General features: G+C 31.4%; 1 protein-coding gene across 5 annotated transcripts in view; it reads left to right on the top strand.

Moving 5' to 3' along the window:
- LOC126888284 (uncharacterized) overlaps nucleotides 1–23,697 on the top strand; it is a 66,004-nt gene that overhangs the window by 30,105 nt on the left and 12,202 nt on the right. For 4 of the 5 annotated variants that reach the window (XM_050656410.1, XM_050656411.1, XM_050656409.1 and 1 more), the window contains 4 exons: nucleotides 7,031–7,129; nucleotides 7,253–7,606; nucleotides 7,745–7,970; nucleotides 21,100–21,566. In XM_050656410.1, the coding sequence (XP_050512367.1) occupies nucleotides 7,031–7,129; nucleotides 7,253–7,606; nucleotides 7,745–7,970; nucleotides 21,100–21,147 (727 nt within the window). In that variant the 3' untranslated portion in view covers nucleotides 21,148–21,566. The remainder of the gene's footprint in view (nucleotides 1–7,030; nucleotides 7,130–7,252; nucleotides 7,607–7,744; nucleotides 7,971–21,099; nucleotides 21,567–23,697) is intronic. The other variant, XM_050656412.1, reaches the window with a different exon arrangement.

Genomic DNA, 23,697 nt, shown 5'->3' on the forward strand with positions numbered 1-23,697 from the left:
GGATCTCACAAAAGGAGAGAGAGAAAATGAAAGCTTTAAGAGATAAAGCAAGAGAGATGAGGGAAAATGGAAAAATGGTCAAAATAGGATACAATAAAATGACAGTAGATGATAAGGAATGGAGATGGAGTTACAAAGAAGAAAAAGTAGTGGAAATAGCTAGTTCAAAAAACTACCAGAGCTGCATACAAGGAACCAAGGAGGGGAGATGCAACGAACAGGGAAAAAAGAATTTCTAAATAAGTTGGACAATGTTAATAAATGTTTAGTTTTAAGTAGCAATAAGAATAAAATTAGGAGTAAAAATGATAAATACTGTATTAATAATATTACTGGTGATGGGAATATAGGTATTAAGTATAACAACAATATGGACAATATGATGGGTGAAGGAAATATAGGGAATGGGTATATAAATAGTAATGAAGGTAGGGAAAAATTAAATATAAGTATTATAAATAAACACAGTAACGAAACAAATAGCAGATATAATGATAATATAAAAACCAGGGAGCATGAAATCAACGATAATACTAGTAATAGAGAAGAAGAAAACGGTAATGAGGAAATACATCATAACGAGACAAATCATATAGGAATAGCGACAAGGAATGTGACATCTCTGACAGGCAAGGAAATAGAAGCAACAGAAGAAATGGAAAAAATGGATGTACAAATATTGGGAATAAGCGAAACAGAAATGATAGGCAGAGGACATATAAATATCAACGAGAAATATAGCCTATACTATTCCGGAGTACTGCAGGGACAAAGAGCAAAAGAAGGAGTTGGTATAATAGTGAATAAAAGAATATAATCAATGATAACAAATTACGAAGCAGTATCATCTAGAATAATTACAGCCCAAATAGAACTAAAATATAAGATAGGGATAATACAAATATACGGACCAACAGAAGGTAGTGAAGAAGAGGCTATGATAGAATTCTACAACGAACTCCAATATACATTAGATAAGTAAAGAGAGACAGGAGAAAAAATAATAATTTTAGGAGATTGGAATTCTAGAGTAGGTAAGGACGTTAATAGGGGATTAGGATGTATTGGACAATATGGGGAAGAAACATTAAATAGAAATGGAATTAAAATGCTAGAATTCTGCCAAACGAATGACCTGATAATAGGAAACACATTCAGTGAACAAACCATTGAAGACAAATATACATTTGTGGCTGAAGAGAGAAATGCAAAGAGCTTAATCGACTATGTAGTATATACGAGAAATTTGGAACAAAAAATACAAAATATCTTAACGGAAAAAGAGCCGGAGCTGTCCACACAACACAGGCTTGTCACTGCAAAACTTAAGGATGAAAAAATAGAGGAGGTGGAAAGAAAAGAGTACAAGAAAGTAAAAGTAAACAAACTAAATATAGAACGTGTGCGAGAACTTTATAAGAAGGAAACCAATAAAATATTGAGGCAGATAGAGTGCCAAAAAGAAACATGGACAATGGAAGAAAGATGGAAAACTTACAGGGAAGTATTAAAGAAAACAGCAGCTGAAGTATGTGGAATCAAAAAATGTAATAATCAATTGAAAAGGACAAGATGGTGGAATCATCATCATCATCATCAGTAGCTCGACAACCCTTTTTGGGTCCTGGCTTGTTCTAGGATTTTCTTCCTAGGAAGAAAAACCTAGGAAGTTTTTTTTTGCTTTGTTCTTCCAGTGGGTAATCTCAAGTGTTTTAATATTTTGTTCCACTTGTTCCATGTATCTAAGTTTGGGTCTTCCCTTTGACCTTCTCCCTACTGATGTTTGCTTCATTATATGTTTTGGTGTTTCGGTCTCCAACATTCGTTCAACATGGCCCATCCAGCGCAGACGTCCGATATTTATGGATGTTATGACGTCGGGTTCGTTGTATGCTGCGTATAGTTCAAAATTATATCTTCTGCGCCATACGTCATTTTCTTTCACCCCCTTATATATGTGTCTAAGGATTTTTCGTTCAAACGTACCTAATAAGTTCTCATCGCTTTTCGACAGTGTCCATGTCTCTGATCCATATATAAGGACCGGTTTTATCAGGGTTTTGTATATTTTGCATTTGGTTTTTCTCGTGATGTTGTTAGATCTTAGATGTTTAATGAGTCCATTATATGTTTTATTAGCAATATGTATTCTTCTCTTAATTTCTTCGCTGACATTGTTATCTGCGGTAACTAGTGAACCTAGATATGTAAAAAATTTTACGCTTTCGATGTTATAGTCTCCTATTGTCAGATTCTGTAGGTTTCTTTGGCCTGTCGATTTGCTGGCCTTCATGTATTTGGTTTTTATTTCATTAATATTCATGCCACTGTTTTGTGCCGCTCTTTCTATAGCATTAAATGCTTCTATCATTTCTCTTTTGCTTCTAGCTATGATATCAACATCATCTGCAGATGCCAATATTTGTACACTTTTTGTTATTATTGTTCCTCTGGTGTTGACTTTTGACTCTCTAATTATTTTCTCTAATGTGATGTTGAATAGAATACAGGATAGGGCATCTCCCTGTCGTAGGCCCGTTCTAACATGGATTGTATCTGTTAGTGCGTTTTGAATTCGAACCCTGCTTTGTACTTTAAAATAGTGTTTCTTTTACTACACACACCGGCAAAATTAGCCGAACACGTTAAAAATGGGACATGTTTGATGTCTCGTATTTCATAAACCAGTGGTCCGAGTTGAGTGATTCTTTAAGTATGTTATAGCCTTATTATTTAAGAATATCGTTGTAATAATATTGTTGCTAGACAGGTAAATACCATTTTATACCGGGTGTACCAATCATACCGTGTTTTTTCTTAAAGTTTGGAACACCCTGTGGAATATTCTAGCATATGTAAAATATTAGAATTAATACTCGATTGTAGACTTAGGCTTGCTTAACATTTTCCTTTTCGATTCATTTACTTATGTGAATTATTAAAAAAGTTATGTGCGTTAACAACTATCCATGTTTTTCATCAATAAATCCTCATAGTAGGGGAGGAAAGTATACTAAATTTGCATTTACTCGAGCGTTATGGGGACCTATTGGATTGTGAAGAGTATGTGCTAAAATCAGAAAAAGGTTAAGTTAAGTTTTCCATAAAGTGGGGGACTTTTCATTTTTTAATTTAATTTTCCATTTGAAACAATTATTTTTTTCCGATTATAGCGCTATCTATCCATAATTCGAAAAAATATGTCGAATAAAAGTTGCTTATTTTTACGTAAAGAATCCAAATCTGCAATAAAAATTGGGGGCTCCTATTTAAGATTTTAAATTAAATCCCACATCCCACGGAGAGGTAAATTAAAAATTATAAATACGAACCCTGCGGTATTTTGCGAAATGACAATCAGATCGTAAAACTGCAAAATATACCTATTCAATATTTTTCAAAAATCTACCGAATGGCACCAAACACGACCCCCCACGGAGGTGGGGTGGGGGGTTACATTAAAATATTAAAAAGGAGCCCCCAATTTTTATTGCAGATTTGGATCCTTGACGTAAAAATAAGCAACTTTTATTCGCAACATTTTTTCCTATTATGGATAAATGGCGCTATAATCGGAAAAAACGATTGGTGGAAATGGAAAATTAAATTGAACAATGGAGAGTCCCACACTTTATGGAAAACTTAACTTAACTTTTTTTGGTTGTAGCACCCACTCTTCACAATCCACTCCAGGTCCCAAGAACGCTCGAGTAATTGCAAATTTAGCATACTTTTCTCCCCTACTATGAAGATTTATTGATAAAAAACATGGTTAGTTGTTAAAGCACATAACTTTTTTATTTTCCAACATAACCAAATGAATCAAAAAAGAAAATGTTAAGAAAGCTTCTACAATCGAGTTTTAATTTTAATATTTTATATATGCTGGAATATTCCACAGGGTGTTCCGAACTTTAAGAAAAAAACACAGTATGCTTGTTACACCCGGTATAAAATGACATTTACCTGTCTAGCAACAATATTATTACACCGATATTCTTAAATAATAAGGCTATAACATACTAAAAGAATCACTCAAATCGGACCACTGGTTTATGAAATACGAGACATCAAACATGTCCCATTTTTAACGTGTTCGGCTAATTTTGCCGGTGTGTGTATATCAATGAGATGAGTTGGAATATTAAACTCTTTCAAGTTGATCAGAAATTCTCGATGGATACTATCATAGGCACTCTCAAAGTCAATGAAGAGATGATGTGTTTCTATATTAAATTCACTAGTCTTTTCCAAGATTTGTCTCAAAACGAAGATCTGATCTATTGTGGACTTCTGCCTGCAGAAACCACATTGATATCCCCCAACTATTTGTTCCTCATGTGGTCTCAATCGCTCATACACAATATTTGACAGTATTTTATATGCCACAGTCAGTAGCGTTATTGCCCGGTAGTTTTTACATTGAAGTTGATCTCCCTTTTTATGTAGTGGAATGATTACTCCGGTATTCCAGTATTGTGGCAGTTGTTTATTATTCCATATGTTCACTATAAGTTCGTGTATCGCATTTAATAGGGAGTCTCCGCCTTCTTTTATTAATTCTGCGCTAATGTTGTCCAATCCAGGTGACTTGTTGTTTTTCAGTCTGGTAACTCAAGATGGTGGAATAAGGAAGTGAAAACAGAAATCAAAAAGAAGAAAATGGCATGGAAAAAATACATCGAAACGGGATTAGAAGAAGATAAAGAAGAATACTACAAGCAGAGACGATTGGTAAAAAAGACAGTCACACAAGCAAAAGCAAAATCATGGAAAGAATTTGGAGAAAAACTACAAGAAGGATATATAACAAATAATAGAAACTTTTGGACCACAATACGACACATGAAGGGGGAAAACGAAAGATTCAAGATTCAAAGATTCAAAAATTTATTGACTACGTTTACAAAAAAAATTTTTGAATTGTAGCAAGTCAATTTGATATATAGGGTGTCCCAAAAGTAGTGGAACGGTCGAACATTTCGCGAACCAAACATCGGACCGAAAAACCGAGAAACAAAGAAAGGAGATAAATGCAGTAAGAGATAGATCAATGCAAATTCAAATAAACCCAGACCAAATAGCTAGGGTATGGAAAGAATATTATGAGGAAAAATTTGATACAGAAGTAACACAGGTTGACAATGTAATAAATGAAGGCCAAGAAAACACAGAGATAGATCAAATAAGTAGAGAACAGGTAATAGAAGGAATATCAAACATAAAAATAGACAAGGCAGGAGGAGATGATGAAATTGAACCAGAAATGGTAAAATACATGAGAGAGAGGGAATAAACTGGCTATGGACAATCGGTATGCTTTAAAATGTATACGAAAATAATAGAGAAAAGACTAAGGCAAGAAGAAGAAATGAAATTGGGAGATGAACAAGCGGCCTTTAGACCAGGAAGACAAACAAATGACAACATATATACCATCAGGAACCTAATCGAAAGATGCTTAGACACGGGGGAAAACTGGTATTAGCATTCATAGACCTAAGAGCAGCATTTGACACGATAGAAAGACAAATTATAGGGGAATGCTTGAGGAAAATAAATGTACCAAACAGATTGATAAAAATTATAGAAAGTACTTACAAAGAGGTAAAAGGGAGAGTACAAATAGCAGGGGAACGATCAGAAGAATTTAATTGGAATAGAGGTATTAAACAAGGAGATAGTATCAGCCCTTTGCTATTCGTAATCGTAATGAATGAATTAATAAGAACAACTAGAGCAAGAACCAACCGACTACAGACAATAATAGGATACCATAGATTACAACCGGTAACAATAGAGTCCTTAATGTATGCGGACGACATAGTACTAATAGCAGATTCCGAGAACAAAATGCAGAAACTAATGGATATATGGGTAGAGGAAATAGAAGAGCTAAAAATGGAAATAAACGAGAAAAAAAGTAAGATAATGATAATCAACGGCAAAGAAGATAATGAAATAAAGATAAAATGCAAAAACTCAGAACTGGAAATATGTAGTTACAACTTACGAATACCTGAAAAGTATCATTACTAACGACTGAAAAGTAGACTTGGAAATAACAAATAGAGCAAAGAAATCAAACAAGTTATACTATGTCTTAGCCTTAATACTGGGGAAAAGAGAACTTGCAAGAGAGACATAAATAAACATATATAACACAATAGTGATACCGACTGTGCTCTGCGCAAGTGAAAACTGGACAATTCTGGAAAAACATAAGAGCAGAATAAATGCAATGGAGATGAGACATTTAAGAAGGATAGTTGGAAAGACAAAATGGGATAGATTAAGCAACGAGACTATTAGGAGAATGGCCAACCAAGAACCAATAATGAATAAACTAAAAAAGAGACAAATGAATTGGTATGAGCATTTGATGAGAATGCAACCCAACAGAATTACGAGAAGAATCCACGAAGCAAGGAACATTGTAAAAAGAAAAAGAGGCAGACCAAGAAAAAAATGGATACAGCAAATAGTAGAGGCGGGAAAAGTTAAAGGAAAATCACTCAAGGAATTAAAAATAATGGCGGAAAACATAAAATAATGGAAGAGATGGTTGAATGTAAATTAAAATAGCGATCCCAAATCCGACAAATTTCCGGGAGAAAGAAACAAAAAGAAAGAATTTCAATGTTTTAAATTAATCATTTTGACATTTATGTCAAATTTCCAGTAAAAGCTTACAGACTTGTCACTACTGGCGCTCGCGATTTTTTAATTATCTCCTCTACCTACGAGCTCGTAGCGTATAGAACAAGTCGATAAATTATGAACATCTTTCAACTAAAATCGTTGTTTACACGCCCTGCATCACTTATTGAAAATTAGTATAGTGTCAATGTATACACTAGCCCAGAGGGACCGACGGCTTAACGTCCATCCGAAGCAAGAAAATGTCGTTGGTAGAGAATCAAACTTGCTTGTGAAGCCAGTATCTTGCCGCTGAGCCACGGGCATCTACATGTTTATGTTTGTATTTTATATTGATATAAGTTTTCGGTATACTGTTTTCTCTTTACAGGTCTTACATAGAGGTTGAAGAGGTAGATATTAAGGTTCCTATTAGTCCATCTGATGCCCGCAGTTTAAATTCTGAAACTGGAGAATTTCTTACTAGAAGGTACATAATATTTTTGTAATAATTATAAACCAACTGCATGCAGGTTAACAGGTTTTAAGCTGATTCAATTAAAATTTACACTGGCAATGTGTTATATTCTATGCATATTAAATATTTTTTCAGACGAAGATTATCATCCAGCAGCTCAAGAACCCAAACAGCTAGCAGTGAGTCGACTTTAACTGCCTCAGAAACAGAGGAATTGTTAGTTAATGAAAATATTGAAGGGCATGGTTCAGATAGAGAACTACCAGTTAACAAAATTAAGAGTGAGCTAAATTCGTCTGCCTCAGAAACAGAGGAATTGTTAGGAAATGAAAATATTAAGGGGCATGGTTCAGATAGAGAATTATCAGTTAAAAAAATTAAGAGTGAGCTAAATTCGTCTGCCTCAGAAACAGAGGAATTGCTGGGAAATGAAAATATTAAGGGGCATGCTTTAGATAGAGAATTACCAGTAAAAAAAATTAAAATGAGGTAAAATTAATTTACTTAATTCTTCGTTTGCATTATTATTTTTTTGAATTGAAAATTTTATCCTTGAGTAGGAAAGCTATTTTTTTCAAAAATTTAATTAGAACTCTTTATTTTTTGACTAAATCATTTTATTTTCAGAAAACATTACGTGGGGGATTTTTCCATATCAGATTTAGATTCACCAACAACAAGGCAAATGTATATAGAATCAGTAAAGCAAACTTTAGCCAAAAAGGATAAGCAAATTAACACCCTTTTTAAATCTAATAGAAGATTGAAAAAACGAGCAGAAAAATTAAACTCGTTGGTGAAGTCATTAAGAGAAAAACTGTCTGCTTCAGAAAACTCTGTTTCTATGTTGTTGGTAAGTTTTCGTTCACAATCCCATTCAATGTAGTTCTTCCACTCTAACTTTTCCCATGCATGAAATTATTCACAAATACTTTTTATCAGGGTTGGGCTGTTTTAAAACAAGCTTTTTAAAACAACGTTTTAAAACATGTTTAAAAACACGGGAAAAAACAGTTGTGTTTTAAAACACTGTTTTAAAACATTGTTTTAAAACATAGTTTTTTTTTCGTTATTGTTTATTTAAACAACATTGTTATAAGACATTTGTGTTTGCTAATTTGCAAAATTGCAAACATAGATTATAGAGTAAGTAGGTGCAATAACAATATTAATGCGAAGTAAAAAGTAAAACTGAAAAGAAGTAACTGACTAAACTTTATTTATGTTCAGGTAGCAAGCATACTAGTACTGGTAGACAGTGCTGAGTCTGTAGTAACATTAACTAAACCAATACTCCTAATAAAGTTGAAAGAAAAAGAAAATTAAGAAATTAAGTAAATAATTATTGAATTACAACAGCATCTATTACACAGTCCTACATCCTGCAACTGATATGTGATACAAAAAATAAAAATAACAATGAACGTTCCTTAAAAAAATAAAAAAATTAAATAATGAGCTTTTACGGTTAATAATGTAACCTTAAACATTTTTTTTAAATGTTGAAATATTGTTACTAGCTTAGCAGCTTCGTCACTTCCTAACCTATTCCTCAATTTCAAGTGAACTAGACCATATGAAGAAAATAGCCTTTCCACTCTAGAACTGGATGCAACTGCAACTGCTGAAAATAATTGAGTTGTCAACTGCAACAACTCCGATGAAATAAACTGTTTTTGAGATAGCCACCATGTTAAAGAACTTAAATTGTCTATTGTATTTTTTGCAAACAAATATTGTTTATTAAATGGCGGTGCTAAGGCACGAAATGACAGTATTTCGGGCATCACATTTGGGTGAAAATCCGAAATAAATAACAATGCTCTATCAACTTCCACCTCAGTGAGTTTCTGACCTAAGTACTGAGGGTCTAATAAATAAGCTAAATAATGCGCATCTGTTGTAGCCATTTGAAAACGTGCTTCTGCTTTATGAAGTTCCCACACGTTGCTACAACCGTTAGGTTGAGCTTCACTTTCACTTTGGAAATAACCCAGTAAGTCCTTCCAAATATCTGTTGCATCTGCTATGGCATTTCTCTGGCATTTATCCAAAGCTCAAAATTGATATTCACTTTAATCAAATTAAAATTTATCCAAATTGGATCTCTCCGCCTTCCTTGATTTGACATATTTATAAACTTAATATAATTTACACTGTATACACTGCAACTATCCACTAGAAATTAAAATAGAAGCGAAGATACCAATATGAAATTATATTATAATAAAGCAGAACTTAAAGCTTCCGACCTATTCTGAAAAACTGAATAGCGAATGTGATTTACATATTCAAATTTACATTTGATTATACAAAAAGATAATAAAATTATTAGTTTAAAAGACTGTACTCATCTGGAAAAAGTATTTACGTAGTAATTGTTGTTGAGTTTGTTATGATGGTTCACTAGAAGTTATTTAATTTATGTTAAAGAGTAATATTTGTTTTAGGTTTTTAGTTACAATATAATATATTATGAATAATTAAGGCTTCTTGTCTAAATTCATTATAGGTTGGCCGAGCTGGAGGTAATTAAGCATGCCATCAAAACAAATTCTATGATTGAATTCCTTAATCTACTAGATAACAATTTAACAATTGATACAAATATTATTAGTAATATGGAACAGTTTGTTGGTGAGAGAGACACGGACAATCTATCAGGTATGGGTATTGTTCATTTTAATATTCGTGGGCTCAGAAAACATCTTGATGAATTAACCATATATGTAGCTACTATGGAAAAATATTTTGATTTAATTGTTCTCTCTGAAACGAGAAATCTTTTTGAGGTAAGCAATTACAATATTCCTGGATATAATCTGTTTTATAATGATTCTAAAAAAAATATATGTGATGGTGTTGCTATCTACATAAAAAATTCAATTAATGCAGACGTTAAAGTAATATCAATAAATGATAACAAATTTCTTAGAGTTACATATTTATTAAATTCTACTTATTCTAAGTATTCATTTGGTGTAACAGCTTCATACCGATCACCTTCTAGTAAAATTGATACTTATATTAATGATTTAGAATCATATTTCTCGCAAATTCAAATGATGGATATTGAAATACATCTAGGTGATATCAATATTGACTTACAAAATCAAAACTCTCCCGAAACAGTTATATATTTAAATATGCTAAATATGTTTGGCTATACTTCTTATATTAATAAACCTACAAGAGTAACTAAAAAATCAAGTACTACGTTAGACCATATATTTATTAGACAGAATAGCGCAATACAAAATTCGTTTAGAATTGATCCTGTAATTTTTACTACTGATATGACAGATCATTATACACCGTTTGTATATTTTAATACTGAAAATGATAAACCGCTGTCCAATTTAAACGATACCGCCCAGATAATAGATTATAAACAATTAAACGTAAAATTGTCCGGTGAATCATGGAATGACTTATATTCAAGTAATACAACGCAAATTGTTTATGATGAGTTTATAAATAAGTTAAATAATTTCATCATAAACTCAACAAAAACTATAAAAAGAAAAAATAAAGAACAATGTAAAAAAATTAAACCCTGGATTAGTTCTGGTTTAATAGTGTCTATTAAAACTAGAGACAATCTAAAGCGAAAACTATTAAAAAACTACTCTATTGAACTAGACAAAGAATATAAAACTTATCGAAATCACTTAAGTAATCTAATTAAAAAGACAAAAAATGATTTTTATAAAGCTAAAATTAATGAAACAAACGGTGACTATAAAAAAATGTGGTCTATTATAAATGAAATTTCAGGTTGCAAAAGTAAACAAAACAATCAACTTGAAAATATTCCGTTGATTAATACACAAGGAACTCAAATAACTAATAATATTGAGAAATCAAATATGTTTAACAATTATTTTACAAGTATTGGGCAAAAAATGGCTGATAGTATTACAAAAACTACATTACCACCGGGTTTTGAAAGAGACTTAGAATTACAATCATCAATTTTTTTGAAACCTGTAAATATAAATGAAATTATTTTACTAATATCTAATTTAAAAAATAATAGTGCGCCTGGACCAGACGGAATTACTTCGAAATTAGTTAAAAATATTCATGTGCACATTGCTTCTCCATTAGTTCATATCATTAATCTCTGTTATACAACAGGAAAAATCCCAACACAATGGAAAGAATCACTTGTAACACCTGTTTTCAAAGCCGGTAATCAAAAACAAGTCGACAATTACCGTCCTATATCAGTCATTAATAGTTTTTCGAAAATTTTTGAACAATCTCTCAAAAAGAGACTAATTACATTCTTTGATAAATATAAAATTATAACCGAAAGGCAATTTGGATTTGTGAAAAAAGCTAACAAAGAGAAAGCTATAATCGATCTTGTTGATCAAACAGTACAATGTCTAGAAGAATCAAATAAATGTCTAGCAATTTTTCTGGATCTCGCTAAAGCTTTTGATACTATATCACATGAGATTCTTCTAAACAAATTATATAAAAATGGGGTAAGAGGTATAGCTTTAAATCTTATTAGTAATTATTTATCTCAAAGAACACAAAAAGTTAAAATAGGTAATTGTATTAGCTCAACTAAAGAGATTACTGTTGGGGTACCCCAAGGAACAGTACTAGGTCCGATTCTATTTATACTGTACATTAATAGTATAACCGAAATTCATGGGTTTTCAGGGCGAATTTTATGCTATGCTGATGACACAGTCTTAGTATTTAAAGATTCAACATGGGACCGCGTATGTAAAACAGCTGAATCTGGCATAAGTAAGATACAGTTATGGCTTAACCACAATCTGCTCAGTCTGAATATAAAAAAAACTAAATTTATTACTTTTTCTCCCACTATGTCTGATCAGCCAACTAATATTAGTTTAAAAATTCATAGTTCAGATTGCAACAGTGAGCAGGCATGTCCATGTCCCTCTTTAGAAAAAACTAAATCTATTAAATATTTAGGAGTTATAATTGATCAGCATCTGAGATGGCGTGAGCATGTGGCACACGTTGCAAAAAGAATTAGATCCTTAATGCCTAAATTTTACTTATTAAGAGACATTCTCTCAAAAAAAACCTTGAGTATCCTATATAACTCTTGGATTGAATCTATAATACGATATTGTATTGTTGTTTGGGGTGGTACATTTAGTAATACCTTACATATTTTACAGACAGCTCAAAATCCACTTCTTAAAATAATATTTAAAAAAAGTAAACTTTTTTCCACATCACTTTTATATAAAGAGCTAAAACAAATGAGTGTCCGATCTATTTATATACACCAATCATTAATTTGGGTATTTTCCAATTCAAGTAAGTTAAAAATAAATCAACATCAAAAGTATACAAGGACAACTCAACAACTTTTGGTTAAAGTACCATTTTTCAGCAAGACAATTACTAAACGATCACTATTTTATTATGGTCCAACTCGATTTAATTTATTGCCAAAAAATATAAAAACAATAATAAATTATAAACAGTTTAAAAGAACCATAAAAAATATGATATTAACTAAAACAATTGAATTCAACATTTTCTAAAAGTTAATTTTCTAGCCAAACTGTCTTCTAGTAAATATAGTTGCGCCATGCCGATTAGGTCTTCTCTCCTCTCACTTTCAATTGTATTTTGTCAATCATAGAGTATGTAAATTATACTAGCCACAAGTACTTACTGTTTAAAATTGTACAATTGGATTGTACACCTTCAGGGATTAAGGTTACAATACAGGTATTAAGTTGCCTAGTGTGCTTTTTCCCTGAAGTGGGTGCATTATATTAAATATAATATTATTGTTAATTACAATGTACAAAATTCTTCTTTGGAAATAAAATTGAAATTGAAAATATCACGTGGTAGGTATAAGGAAACGAAACAGTTAAACACTCGTTGCATGTGCGCGCAGGTCGCGTCTTCGCGGGAATCCCATAGGTGTGCCAGTTGAGGTTTATGGGAATCCAGTTCAATACGTAATTATTTTAAAACGTTTTTTTTTTTTGTTTTAAAACAGTGTTTTTTTGTTTTAAAACAGTGGTTTTTTTAGATGAAAAAAAAAACTGTTTTAAAACAAAAAACATTGTTTTTAAACAAAAAAACATGTTTTTTGTTTTTTTTTAAACCAATTTTTGTCCAACCCTGCTTTTTATACTAGGTCTATTTTTAACTCACAGAAACTAGTATTGCAAACTTAAGCCGCTTGTCCATAGAAACCACAATAAATTAAACAAGGATAAACAACATGACATGTTGCTGATTTGTTGTTTACTTTGAATTTTTACGTTTATGATGAGTGATAAGTGACAATGACATTAGCACATTTTGTCGTGTTTGGTTTATTTGCATTTATTGTTTATGTGGTTTTATAAATCAATAAACGAAGTTTGATAGATTCAGAAATAAAGACATAAGAAGAGAGCTGGAACAAGAACCGATAATGAGGAAGATCGAAAACAAACAATTAAGCTGGTTTGGACACATACAACGAATGGAGCAAGAAAGACTTACAAAGAAGGTACATGAAGCCAAAATGGGAAACAAAAGAAAAAGGGAAGGCCGAGGAAGACATGGATGGACCAGATCCAGGATATAGGTGAAAGGAGACACATCAGTATGAGGGATATGAAGAACCTGGCCACCAATAGAAGCAATTGGAAGAAATGGATAAAAGGCGGAACCCGACATCCGACGCCCTGAAGGGCATTAAGGATTATGAGAAAGAAGAAGAAGATAAATCAATAAAGTTTTATTTATTTATCAATAAAGTTTATTTGGTTTCATATTTATAAAAAATAAATATAATCAATATTTCAGTTAAATAAAAGAAAAGTTGCAATTCTGACATTTGGGTCCCCTGACAAGTGAGTATTATTAATATCGTAGTGTTGATAACTCAATTTGTGAAAAATTTGCGTTTGTATCACTGTTTCCCCAAGGGTTTGATATATTAAAAATATTAATTGTTTTTGAAGTTATACTTCTTTAGGCGCGATTGAGATTGAGGGTGAATTCATATTGATCTGCGCGCATGCGCACACCGACAGTATGGTATTAGTCGTTATACGGGCTCTGATTGGGTGTTGAAATGATCTGTCAATAATAAATAATGTTCAATATGAAGGTAAACAAATGTATAATGTTTTATTGTTGTGATGACAGAAACAAAAAAGTTTATAATTGTAGTGACATTTAAATAGTTTTTAAAAGCAACAGGTACGTAATAATTGTAAATGCATCATAGGTACCTACCTATTTGAACCTACCAAAATACATAGTATGTAATACTTTTATTTACATAATTTGATTACCATCAAAATTTCTATCAATGTTCACCTAATATATTGTTTTCTTACTCTATGTTTTGTTGTATTTTTTCAATTCTAAATCATTTCAATTCAAAATCAAAATAATTTAATTTAATTCAAAAATGTCAAAAGCTTAATCCGTTTAGTTAGTCGATATTCGCACATAATGACACATTGCCTCTGTGGCGAAGCGTTTAAGGCGAATGAACCCCAATATACCAACCGCGCTGATAGCTGGTTCGAATCCCAATAAAAACTTTTATTTTATTATTTTTTTTATACATTTTATGATTGTAAGTATATTTATTATATAATTTTATTTTCAGAAAATACGTACATATTTAGTTAAAAAAATTTCCGACAATTAATGTTCAGAAATCATTTGTGGCATGTTTAATGTGTTTGTGTGTGTTTTATTCTTTTATTATTTTAAATTTTTTCACTGTTTTAATAAAAATGTTTGAGAAGTAGTAAGTATAAATTAGTTTAATATTTAAATAAAATATAAATAAAAAGTATATTAATTTCGTTTAAATCATATTATAATAGAAGTATAACTTCTTACGTGCGTACAAAGTACACACACACACATTCTTTTTTTTTATGTAATTCACTTAATAGTTTTGTATTTCTCAACCGTATAGTCCAGAAAGCCACTGCGCATCCGCTAGGAAAAATATTCTGATTCGGATTTTTGCACAGTCTTACTCAAAAAGGACTCCTTTTAACCAATTTACATGTTGCCAGGTCCAAAAGAGGGTTAAACAATTTTTAAACATTCTTTTTTGTTTTTTTTCCTAAGGATTATTTTTTTGCATCCAACCCATTTTTTAGGTTTCTTGGATCATTCTAATATTCCATGTGGTGAGACCGCTCCCGTCCGTTTCTCTGCGGATTCATATTCAAAAATGTCCCCTTTAAACAAATCTGAAGGGTGCCGGACGGAATTTTTGGGCAGAAATTGTTCAAACAATTTTTTTAAACAAATACATAAGATCACCTTTTATTGTTCCAAAAAATATATTTTTAGGTTTTTTGGGTCATTCTAAACAAGAAAGGTATCTTGTGATTTTTCTCAAAAATTGACAGTTTTCGAGTTATTGGAGATTTAAAATCTAAAAAATGCGAAAATACGCATTTTAGAGGCTTCAAAATTCATATTTAAATTAGTATTTTTATGGGTGCCAATAACTTGGATTAAAGTTTAAACATTCCTTTTCAAGATTCCGAAGAGTGATTGGGTCTAACTTCAATTTGGACCGTAGTTTTTTATTGTTAATTATGCATGTCCATTAACAGTTATGCATTTTAATTAACAATTAAAAAACTACGGTCTAAATTGAAGTTAGACCCGATCACTCTTTGGAATCTTGAAAAGGAATGTTTAAACTTTAATCCAAGTTATTGGCACCCTTAAAATACTAATTTAAATATGAGTTTTTAAGCCTTGAAAATGCGTATTTTCGCATTTTCAGATTTTAAATGGCCTATAACTCGAAAACCATCAATTTTTGAGAAAAATCACAAGATACCTTTCTTGTTTAGAATGACCCAAAAAACCTAAAATAGTACATTGTTTACCGGGTAGGAAAAGCTTAACATTCCTGGACGACTGTGAAGATTGCTAAGTCGAGGCGCAAGCCGAGACTTAGCAACACAGAGTCCAGGAATGTGGCTTTTCCTACGAGGTAAACATACTATTTTTCCGCAAATCGTTTAAAATTCGACAGATATTGATTGATTTAAAAAAAACGCGATAAATGGTGCTTTGAAATCCCTAATAAAATTACTTGGGTTACTATGGAAACGTATTGAGGTTGAATTGTCAAACTTGACGCTTATAAATTTAACACTAACAACTGCACGGAAATATCATTTCCTTACAGTAAGGAAATGACATTTCCTTACAGTAAGGAAGTCCTGACTTTTTCTTCAAGAAATTTTGACAGGAATGTCAAAATTTCCTGGCGATTTGCGGAAAATATATTTTTTGAAGCAATAAAATGTGATCTTATGTATTTGTTTAAAAAAATTGTTTAAACAATTTCTGCCCAAAAATTCCGTACGGCACTCTTCAAATTTGTTTAAAGGGGACATTTTTTAATATGAATCCGCAGAGAAACCGAATTAGAAATGTTTTTCAGACGGGAGCCGTCTCACCACATGGACTATAAATATAAAAGATCTTAAGTGACTTTTCTCTAAATGTGATAGTTTTAGAGATATAAGCGATTGAAAATTTAAAAATTGCAAAATCGGCCATTTTAACCCTCAAAAACTATGTGAAAAACCGAAAATTTCAATGTTACCAAGGTACGTAGATATTCTATGAACATCGATTGATGAAATCCCGAAGAGCATTTTGCAATACAATATCGAAAACCCCTTTGTTTTTTAATTACTAATCAAGCGGGCAACATACTATTTTCAACCGTTGCATTGTATACAGTTTGGAAGGCACTTATGGAATAAATTTATTTCTGTCCTTGTTACATGGTTAACACAGCATCCAACACAGCATTAAAATATAAGTCATTAAGAAGTTTTCTGGAAAATTTCAAGTCAAAATATGCAATAGGAAAAAAGTTATGTGACTTTATGGACGAGTGGCACTTGGCACTCCCCCAAAAAAAAACGCTTATTTCTCGAGATGTTGACCACAGTGTGGTGAATGTCTAATTTTGGTCTTACTTTATATTTTTGATTGCGCTGAAAACGAAAATGAAGTTTGTTTTGAACTTTAGATGGGGGAACATTGTCAAAATAGCAATTTTACCCTAAAAATAAAAAAAAGTAAATCACGTTTTTCGTAAAATTAAAAGTTGCACTATTTTTTTTTCTATACAACATTTTGTTCTTTGTACTCTATATTTTTACATAAACTTGATTAAAAAGCTAATTTCAAATTTTGTCACTCAACTTGTGCGATTAAGCTTTGCGAGTCAGCAATTTGCTCCTTTTACTTTAAACAGTTCATAGCTTTTATTGTAATAAGACAGAAAGATTGAAACAGGTCCCATTATCCTCAGAAAGCTGAGAAATAAGTATCATAAAAATTTTAGAAAAAAGTATTACAATGGAACAGTTTTTTATTTTTAGGGTAAAATTGCGATTTTGACAAGGTTCCCCCACGTAAAATTCAAAATAAACCTAATTTTCGTTTTCATCACCATCAAAAACTTAAAATATAACCAAAATTAGCCATTCGCCACACCATGGTCAGTATCGCGAGAAATAAGCGTTTTTTGGGGTGTGCCACTCGTCTATAAAGTCACATAACTTTTTTCTGTTACATATTTTGACTTAAAATTTATAAAGACTTCTTCATGAATTATGTTTTATTGCTGTGTCTGTGTTCGTTAAAATTATAAATTAAAAAGTTTGTCACTCAACTTTTTTAAGTAAACATGAAACTAACGAAATCTGACGACAAAATGTTTAAAAATTAACAACTCCTCTTTTAATTTGTTTAAATATTTTGAACAGATCCCATTCTTATATAAATAGCACAAGGATGGCACAGTAAAATTTTCAAAAGAAAATATTTACAGCGACCAAAGATACAACGAGGTAAAGTTGAAAAATCATCAACATTAGTCGAGGAAATGAAGTATTTTGGCTCGCAATTTTTTCGTCCAGCATGGATTTACTTGAAATTTTCACATAAGGTAGGGAATAGTCCAAGGATAATTTTTTATATCATGCCGCTGTACGCTAAAACTTTGGGGGTGGTTGCTACCCCATCTCGGGGGTGGGAATTTTTTATTACATTTTAACCATGTAAATCGATGTAAACGGTAATTCTAAGAAAAAAATGCTTTTTACATTTTCTTCGTAAAACTAATATTTTTCGAGTTATTTGCGCTTGAAAGTAACGGTTTTTCGTCGAAAAAAATCGACTTCTTAGAGGGTTTTTTGAGAAAACCGCGAAAAATATGCATTTCATCAAAAAAACTGCAGATAACAAAATTGTCTCTTTTAGTAGCACAAACTAAATTATTTTTCTATAATATCTTTAAGACCAACACAAACCGAGATACGGCATGTTAAAAGTTAGCTTTTCTCGTCAAATGCATAATTTGAAATATTCAAAGCCAAATAACGGGAAAACTTTGCATGTTCGAGGAAAACTTAAATTATCTATTTTCAAGTATATAATTAAACCTTTCAAAGAATAATAATAAAAAATTTCTAACATGAAAATAGAGCGATTTATGATCAATAAAAAGTCGGTACCTGCTTTTCTCTACGAAAAAATCAGTGTAAATAACCCCCTAACTACCCTCCTAATTAAAAATTGGTCTTCACCTTTCTGTAATTCCTTGTATATTTGTATTGTCAATACACCCAAGAAGTTTCACCTATTTAAAAGGCCAAATTTTAGAAAAATTGGAGTTTAAAAATAAATAAATTTTTTGCACTTTCGTATTTTACACGATTTACTTCCAAATATCTCCGAAAATACTGGAGATACGAAAAAAATGATGGATGATTAAATTATAGCTTTTTTAATAAATAAAATTATACTGTGCATAGATTTTCATTACAGTGAATAGTTAGCGAGATATAGCTGTTTAAAACCTCTATTTACGAGCAAACACCCCCTTATTCGAGCCCTTTAAACCCACCCCAATTAAAAAGTAAGGGGTCTAACGGAATTTAACTTACACAGTCTTATAGTTCTTCAAAAATCCTACAAAACCATTTTTGAAAATACTTTTTATCGCCAAAAATGAAAGAGCTATGTTTATAAAACGCGTTTTTTTTCGAAATATTCGAATAGTCCGCTTGTGGAACATTTTCAATGCATGTATAATACCACAGAACTGCTTCGTAAACTGGAAGATGACTTAAAAACAATGTGTATTTGTACTTCTACATATTTGTAAATTCGTATTTTTGTGTAAATAAATGTTTTTGTAATTCTTTAATTTTACTTTTTTCTGTATAGATCTATTAAATTATCTACTTATAAAAATTATAATGTTCTTAAGGGTGGTTTTTAAGTGTTCAAATATTATGATATTACATATATCCTAATGCATAAAACAATCATTATTTTTAGCCAATCAAAACCAAATTTTACCCATATTAAAGTTTACAATGTTTTAATATAATTTTTGACAATAAAGGGTAGTTTACACCCCTAAAAATAGTCGACACCCTTGAGCATGTTATAGAATATGAAGTACAGGGTGAGATGATCCTAATCCCAAATTTTAATGTAAATCGATTCAAGACGGAATTATTCTTTTAGAATAAGTAATTTTTTATATATAGCTCCAACAAGGGTGGTTTTAAGGGTTCAAATATTATGATAGTATATCTTAAAGCATAAAACATGTTGACAAAGAATGTTGACAATATTAAAGTTTAAAATGTAATTTTTTACAAGTAGTTTTTTAGGGGTCGTTTTCACCCTTAAAAAACCAAAAGCGTACAACGGTTCAATATAGAAAATGAACTAGAGGATGAAATGAACCTAATCCCAAATTTTTGTACAAATCGATGCTGGACGAAAAAATTGCGAGGTTTTGCCATTTTTCCAGCTTCATTTCCTCGACTACATTTATTTTTCCAATTTTTGCATAAAATTACATTTTTGAACATGTTTCACCAATTCTAGAAAAAAATAAACTTCACATTCGGAGCGACCTCGAAAACATAAAGAATGACTAAAATTGGGCATTCACCTTAAAGTTGATTTTCGTGGTCGGTATAACGTAATTTTAGGGGTTGCTGCCGATCGCCTATATTTACGCAATTACATACAATGTTTTATACATGCAACGGTTAAAAATAGTGTAGCAGCCGCTTGATTAGCAATTAAAAAACAAAGGGATTTTCGATATTGTATTGCAAAAAACCCTTCGGGATTTCATCAGTCGATGTTTAAATAATATCTACCTACCTTGGCAATATTGAAATTTTCAGTTTTTCACATAGTTTTTGAGGATTTACACAATTGTTAAATTTTTAATCGCTTATATGTCAAAAACTTAATTCAACTTTAGAGAAAAGTCACTAGAGACCTTTTCTGTTTGGAATGATCCAAAAAACCTAAATAAACTTTGTTCGATGTAAAAAAAAATAATTTTAGGAAAAAAACAAAAAAAACGTTTAAAAATTTTACTTTACCCACTTTTGGACCTGGCAACATGCAAATTTGTTAAAAGGGGTCCTTTTTGAGTAAGATTGTGCAAAAAATCCGAATCAGAATATTTTTCCTAGCGGATGCGCAGTGGCTTTCTGGACTAATAGGTAATATGCACTAAATCTTCTTAACAATAGTCACTTTGTTGTTGTGACTTTCTTTAAATGTATCTATTACTGTTCTATATTTATCTTTATATTCGTAATAGTCTGTATGGTGTTCAAGCTGTGTAATGTTGAGTCCATCAATCTCCTCAATAGTGAAAAAATATTAAACACTTCAATAAATTAACTTTAATAAATACGTTCACGGGATAATAGCTATGTCCTATTTATTACCACTGCCACTCTGACAGTACGTATTTGATGTACGTTTCACTTTATTTTTTGATTTAACTTGTTTGAAAATGAATCGTGACGCATGGGAAAAGTTGAGTGGAAGATTAAAGAACTAAGTAAATTAAATGATTACTATGTTCTTTTATTTTTATAATAATTATTATTAATTTTTTATTGTTTTAGGCCTCTTGGCCAGAAGAAGAAAAAGAAGATTGTTTCAGTGGTTTTTAAAAGGTGCCAAATATGAAACTTTGAAATGGTACCAAACTGTTGATGGGGTACCCGGATTTTCTAAAGAAGCTTTAAATGCTTTGAAAAACAAAGTTGAAGAGACAGGAAAGCAAAAAACACTTGTATGTAATTTAGTACTGGATGAAATGTTTATTTCTAAGCAAGTGGAATGGGAGGGGAAAGATTTACTGGCAGATAAACCATACAAGTGCGAACTTTGTGTTCTTTGGATAGAAAAGAAGAATCCATAGCCAATGAATATTTTTTCAAGTTTGATAATCTTAACGGTGTGCTTCCCGAAACCACGTGTAAAAAGACCCCCAAAGATCCGCCAAGTGAAGGTAAACACTTCGTGCAGAGTCTTCATGCTTTAATCATTCACTGGTGGTATGTTGATTTTGACACCAATTTAGAATCTGGTAAGTTTTTATGTTAGTAGCCTTAAATGACAATTTTAAAGTGTCAATTGCATATTTTTTAATCGACAGTTTTAATGGATCAGATAGAGCATCCTTAAGCGCTGGTTTCCTCGAAAGCGGCACCGACAAACAGCGACCGTAGAACTGCGAAGAATTACGTCAGATTAGGATGAAAAATTCAAGGTTCTTCACTGTGGCAATGGAATGTGCAAGCTCAGCAAGCGGTGGCTTCCAACGCATCCTTGGAAACCAACGCTATTATTTTGCATGGTACAGTTTTTTATGATGTCATTCATCGCAGTGTTACGATCGCAGGTTGTCGGCACCGCTTTCGAGGAAACCAGCGCTTTAGTGAATCTTTGTTTAAATTTTTTTTATAGGTCTATTCACTAACTTTTGATGGTGCTGTCAACAATTTATCAATGAGTAAAATTTAATAAAAAAATTTGTCCTGGTAGAAGGTATATTAGTTTAAAAAGCCCCTATGGGACTACAAACATAAACAAAACGTTTTCGCTCTGTAACAAGAGCATCATCAGTGTCACAAGAACATGGTGAGCCACCCAAAAATATAAAGGTAGAAACCTTTTACAAACAGACTAAAAGTCTTATACAGGGTGCCACAGGTACCACATTGGAACGACCCAATTACTAATCACAAGAAAAATCCAGGTCCGGATTAACAAAAAAAATATAAAGTAATTGTGACCTTGAAACAACACCCTGTATATTAAAATTTCGAAAATTTGTTTGCGTATTATAAAAGAGCATAAAAAACTACGTTAAATGGTGCATGTCAAATTTTTGCGCAGATAATTTAATTACGGCAATTTTGAAATCATATTGATAATTCTGTCAAAGTGACAAGAAGCTGCCAGAAAAATTAAGAACAACCCAATATATATAATTAGAAAATGGATTCGAAATCTTTTAAAACGAGCAAGGAAATGCATCGAACAAAATGGCGGACATTTTGAGCAACTGTCATAGTTCAAATATTTTTAATTTATGTTAAATTGTTGAATTGTTTAAACGAATTTTTTTTTATTGGATATAACTGTTTTCTATAATTCTTTACTAAATCATGAAAAAATCCCAATTCTCGCAATTCTAATTTTTAATAATGTGCATACAGCTACAAATCCAGAGAATCCATGAAGCCAGCGTAGTAAATAAGTATTTAGTATTTTTAAAATAAGTATTGATTCATTAACATTAAATTATTAAAAGAATAATACCTGGTTTTTAATCTCAGAGTTCAAGATTCTTAAACTTTAAAATTTCAATATATGTAATTTCAAAATTGATGTAATTAAATCAACAGCGCAAAAAAATAAAATGAACCTTTAATCACAGTTTTTTATGCTCTTTTAAAATGCGCGGATAAATTTTAAAAATTTCAATATACAGGGTGTCGGTTCAAGGTCACAATTAGGTACTTAATATTTTTTGTTAATTCGGACCTAGATTTTTTAATTGGGTTGTTCCAATATGGTAAATAAGTATTGATTATTTTTAAAATGAGTATTTATTCATTAACTTTAATAATTTATAACTAAAAGTTAATAATACCTGCTTTTTAATGTCAGAGTTCTTAAAAAATCCAATATAATTTCAAAATTAAAGTCATAAAATTGTCTGGCCGAAACATTGAAGCGAACCATTAAACTTACTTTTTTGTGCTCTTTTCAAAAATTTGAATATACAGGGTGTTGTTTTAAGGTAACAATTACTATATATTTTTTTGTTTATCCTGACCTGGATTTTTCTTATGGTTAGTATGTCGGTCGTTTGGGTTTTGAATGAGACATATGTGTACCAAATATCAAAAAAATATACAGGGTGGTTCTAAAGTTATGGCTTAGGAATGAAATGGGTAAGATCGATAAAACACCCTGTAACTCGGTTATAAAAGTCGGTAGGGCAAAAAATGTAGTACAGTAGAACCCCGATTATCCGTGCTCCTCGGGACCGGACGTTGGCACGGATAATTGAAAAGCACGGATAATCCGAACATTTATTTCTTATTGTAATACATATGTACGTATATCCATACATATAGCCCTACCATAAAAAGACAACAGAAAAAATAAATCTTTCATTATTAGTCTCCCTCTCCGCGTATAGTTTC

Source organism: Diabrotica virgifera, chromosome 7, assembly GCF_917563875.1.
Source record: "Diabrotica virgifera virgifera chromosome 7, PGI_DIABVI_V3a".
Lineage (NCBI taxonomy): Eukaryota > Metazoa > Arthropoda > Insecta > Coleoptera > Chrysomelidae > Diabrotica > Diabrotica virgifera.